At 52.5% G+C, this 4,167-nt stretch overlaps 1 protein-coding gene across 1 annotated transcript; it reads left to right on the forward strand.

Annotated features, from left to right (window-relative positions):
- Positions 1–235: 235 nt before the first annotated feature.
- LOC117978547 (uncharacterized protein C2orf27A-like) lies at positions 236–3,467 on the forward strand. Its single transcript, XM_055097993.1, is given in 4 exon segments — positions 236–353; positions 958–1,083; positions 2,817–3,133; positions 3,135–3,467. Coding segments are annotated over 4 exon segments (894 nt in total).
- Positions 3,468–4,167: the final 700 nt, after the last annotated feature.

Here is a 4,167-nt window from a genome sequence, read left to right on the forward strand (position 1 = left end):
CCCTAGGTGGATACCGAGCCCCAGGTGGATACCTGGATACTGGTAGACATCAGGTCCCAAGAGGACACTAGAACCCAGGAGTACATTAGGCCACAGGTTAACACGAAGGCCCCAGATGAATACCAGGCCAACTTGTGGACATCAGGCCTGAGAAGGGTCCTTGGGCTCCAGGGGGATATCAGGCCCCAGGTGAACATCCAGCACTCAGATGAACATTAAGCTTCAGGTAGGCATCATGCCTCAGGTGAACTCCAGGCCCCAGCTGAACATCGGGTCCCAGGTGGATGCCCAGAATCCGGGTGCACATCTGGCCACAGTTGGACATTCAACCCCAGGTGACCATCAGGCCATGGGTGAATACACGGTTTCCAGGTAGACTTCAGATCAAAGGGGAACATCAGTCCCCCAGTGGACATCAGGCCCAAGGTGGACACTCAACTAGAGGTTTACATCAGGCCACATGTTGACACCTAGTCCCAGGTGGACATCAGGCCCCAGCTGGATACCTAGGCTTCCAGTGAATTTCAGACACCAGGTTGACATTCAGGCCCCCAGTGGTCATCTGGCCTCATGCGAACACTCAGACCCCAGGTGCAAATGATGTCTCAACTGGATACCAAACCCCTTGTTTGATAACCAAGGCCCAGGTGGACACCATTTCCAAGGCTGACACTCAAGCCCTAAGTGAATACCAAACTCTAGGTGAATAATTCAACCCAGGTGGTCATTAGGACCCAGCTGGATACCAGTCCCCAGGTTAACACAAGGCCCCCAGTGGGCACCTAGGCACCAGCTGGACATCAGGCCCTATGTAAATACCCGGGTCTCAGGTGAACACCATGCCCCAGGTGGACATCAGGCCCTAGGTGAACACGGGGCCACAGGTGGACATCTAGCCCCTGGGCAACATCCAGCCCCAGGCGGACATAACCATTTCCATGGATAAACCATTCCCAGGTGGATATCAGGCCTCAAGAGGATGGCAGTCACCAGGTAGACATCAGGCCTCAGATAGACACCAAGGTCCCAGATGTACAGCAGGCCCCAACCGAACCCCAGACTCATGTGGACATCAGGCCACAGGTAGACACCAAGCCTTAGGTAGATACCTAACTTCAGGTAGTCATCAGACCCAAGGTGGACACCCAGTCCCCAGGTGGACAGTCAGGCCCCAGGCACACATCAGGCCTTAAGTGGTCACCCAGGCCCCAGGTTGATATCCAGTTCCCAGGTGATCACCAAGCCCCAGGTAGACACCAGGCCGTAGGTGAGCCACAGGATGCAGTAGGTCATCAGGCCACAGCTGGATACCAGTCCCCGGTGATCACAAGGCCACAGTGGGACATAGATCTAAGGCAGACATCAGGCCCCAGGTGGACATACAGGTCTGAGGTGGAATTCACCCTGAGGGGGACATTCGGCCCCAGGTATGCATCAGGCCTCAGCTGAATAACCAGTCCCCAGGTGGACATTAACCCACAGGTCAACCACAGTCCCCAGGTTGATACCTGGTCCCCAGGTGGCTACTCAATCTGCAGGGTAACATTAGGCCCCTGTAGGATCCCAGGCCCCAAGTGGATTCCTAGGCCCCTGGTGAACATCAGGTGCAGGTGTCCAAGTAGGCCCTGGGTGGACATAACTGTGTACAGGTAAGGAGTTGACCTGTGGGGAGGATGAGCAGTCAGAAGCCCACTGGGGTCCTGAGTAGGTCTTCTGGAAGGAGGAGGCTGAGGGGATGGAACCTTAAAGAAGCAACCTCACTTCTTTGGCAACAGACCCTAACAGAACTTAGAATTCTGGTAACCAGGCCAGGCACGGTGGCTCACACCTGTAATCCCAGCACTTTGGGAGGCTGAGGCAGGAGGATCATGAAATCAGGAGATCGAGACCAGCCTGAACAACATGGTAAAACCACATGTCTACTAAAAATACAAAAAGCAAACAAGGTCAGGAGATCGAGACCATCCTGGCTAACACAGTGAAACCCCGTGTCTACTAAAAATACAAAAATTAGCCGGGCGTAGTGGTGGGCGCCTATAGTCCCAGCTACTCGGGGGGCTGAGGCAGGAGAAAGGCATGAACCCAGGACACAGAGCTTGCAGTGAGCCCAGATCACGCCACTGCACTCCATCCAGCCTGGGTGACAGAGCGAGACTCTGTCTCAAAACAGACAAACAAACAAACAAAAAACAAACACAAAAAAACTAGCCAGGTGTTGTGGTGCGTGTCTCGTGCCTGTAATCCCAGCTACTCAGGAGACTGAGGCAGGAGAATTGATTGAACCCAATAGGTGGAAGTTGCAGTGAGCCGAGATCATGCCACTGCACTCCACCCTGGCCAACAGAATGAGACAATGTCTCAAAAAAAAAAAAAAAAAAGAATCCCGATAACCAGGCACCCACATCCTAGAGTTAGCCCTGTAGCCAGCTCACTTGGTGGGAGATGCTCAAGAGAGCAAGATGTTCTTGTGCTGCATCCCCACATCTCAAGGCTCCTGCTTCAGGAATGGCAGGAGTGAGAGCCTTTCTTTTCCAATGATGCCCTTGTAGGCTCATCACTCACCCCAGATGCCTCTGGCCATTTGACAGAAGGCCCCCCCAGGTACAACAGGACAGGAGTCACCAGGTAGACATCAGGCCCCAGATGGAGCTACCAGACCAGGCCTCATCCCACCAGGGCCACATCTGCACATTGTCCTTGTCCAGCTGGAGCCTCTGGAGCTCATTGAGACACAGGCACATGGTGAGGTCACCTGCAGTCTGGAAGTCTTTCCAGGGACAATGTTTACAGGCTGAAATTCCTTTAAATTCAGTGAGGTTGTTTTCATGTTTGGAAATTCCAGTGGAAAGTGAGTGATATTGGTGACCTCTCTCCTTTTTCAGCTCCTGCTTCAGGTGCAGAAACACAGCTATTTCCAGTGCCAGCTGTTGAGCCAGTGCCAGCACCAGGGGCAGAGCCCCTTCCAGGGACAGCGCTGGAGCTAGAGGAAGCTCCAGAGCCCTCCTGCCGCTGCCCTGGGACTGCACAGGACCAGCCCAGTGAGAAGCTGCCTGACTTCATGGCACCTCCTTTAGAGCCACCGGCCTCAGCCCTGGAGCTGAAAGTGTGGCTGGAGCTAGAGGTGGCAGAGAGGGGGTGACCAGCACAGCTCCAGCCAGCAGCTCCCACACTGCTCCCAGTCCTGGGCACAGTGGAAGCTATGGAGGCAGAGACCAGGGTGTGCAACCTGGGCTCCTCTGCCTCACTGGAGAGGGACTTCTCTCATTCAGCAGAGCAGCAGCCCTGCTGCTGAAGGCCCTGCTGCTACTGCTGCTGGGGGTGTTTGCCTGCCTGCAGGAGGTACTGGAGAGCAAGAAAAGGAGCCTGTGAGCAGGGGTTCCAGCAGGTCCTCCTGCTCCCAGAGGCGACCTCCTCCTCCAGGAATGGAGGTTTGCCCTCAGCTGGGCATCTGGGCCATTTGCCTCTAATGTGCTGCCCAGGATGGCCTCTTCTTGACAGGTGGACAGGGGTTGAGGGGGCCAGGGGGCATCTCCAAAGGAAGCTCTTAAACTCAGCAGCAGCACTCCAGAATCTTCATGCCTGCACCTGCCCAAGGATTTATTCATAGCTTAACTAAGAATTTCAAATTTCTACCATAACACTGAAATAAAGTTTGACTTTTTGAAACCTCCATGACTTCTTTCACTCCCTAATATTGTAAATGGTGTTTTTGAGGTGACGTTGAAAACCTCTGATAGTTGTGTGTTTTGTTGTGGTTCTTTGGGTGATTAAATTACCATCTGATTAAGTGATATTGAAAACCCTTCAGGAATGGCTTTTAGAAGACTTTGACCTATTTTTGCTTGTGTTGACTCTCCCTCCAGCTTTGTGGAAAGAGGGATCATGTAGGTTCATTTCTCAGGCAGATCAGTCACCTTTTGCCATCAAAGTTTTAGCATCCATTTCGAAAATTTGGTGTTGATATTTTTGTTGATATTTTGGTGTTTTTAGCTAATCTGGGGTCAAAACAGAATGCCATAGATGAGGAAGCTTATAAACAAATTTGTTTCTCTCAGTTCTGGAGATGGCAAAATTCAAGGTCAAGTGGTTAGCAGATTCCATGTCTGGTGTGGGCTTGCTTTGTGGTTCATAGACAGCCATGTTTCTACCATGTCCTCACATGACAGA

Source organism: Pan paniscus, chromosome 15 (assembly GCF_029289425.2).
Source record: "Pan paniscus chromosome 15, NHGRI_mPanPan1-v2.0_pri, whole genome shotgun sequence".
NCBI lineage: Eukaryota > Metazoa > Chordata > Mammalia > Primates > Hominidae > Pan > Pan paniscus.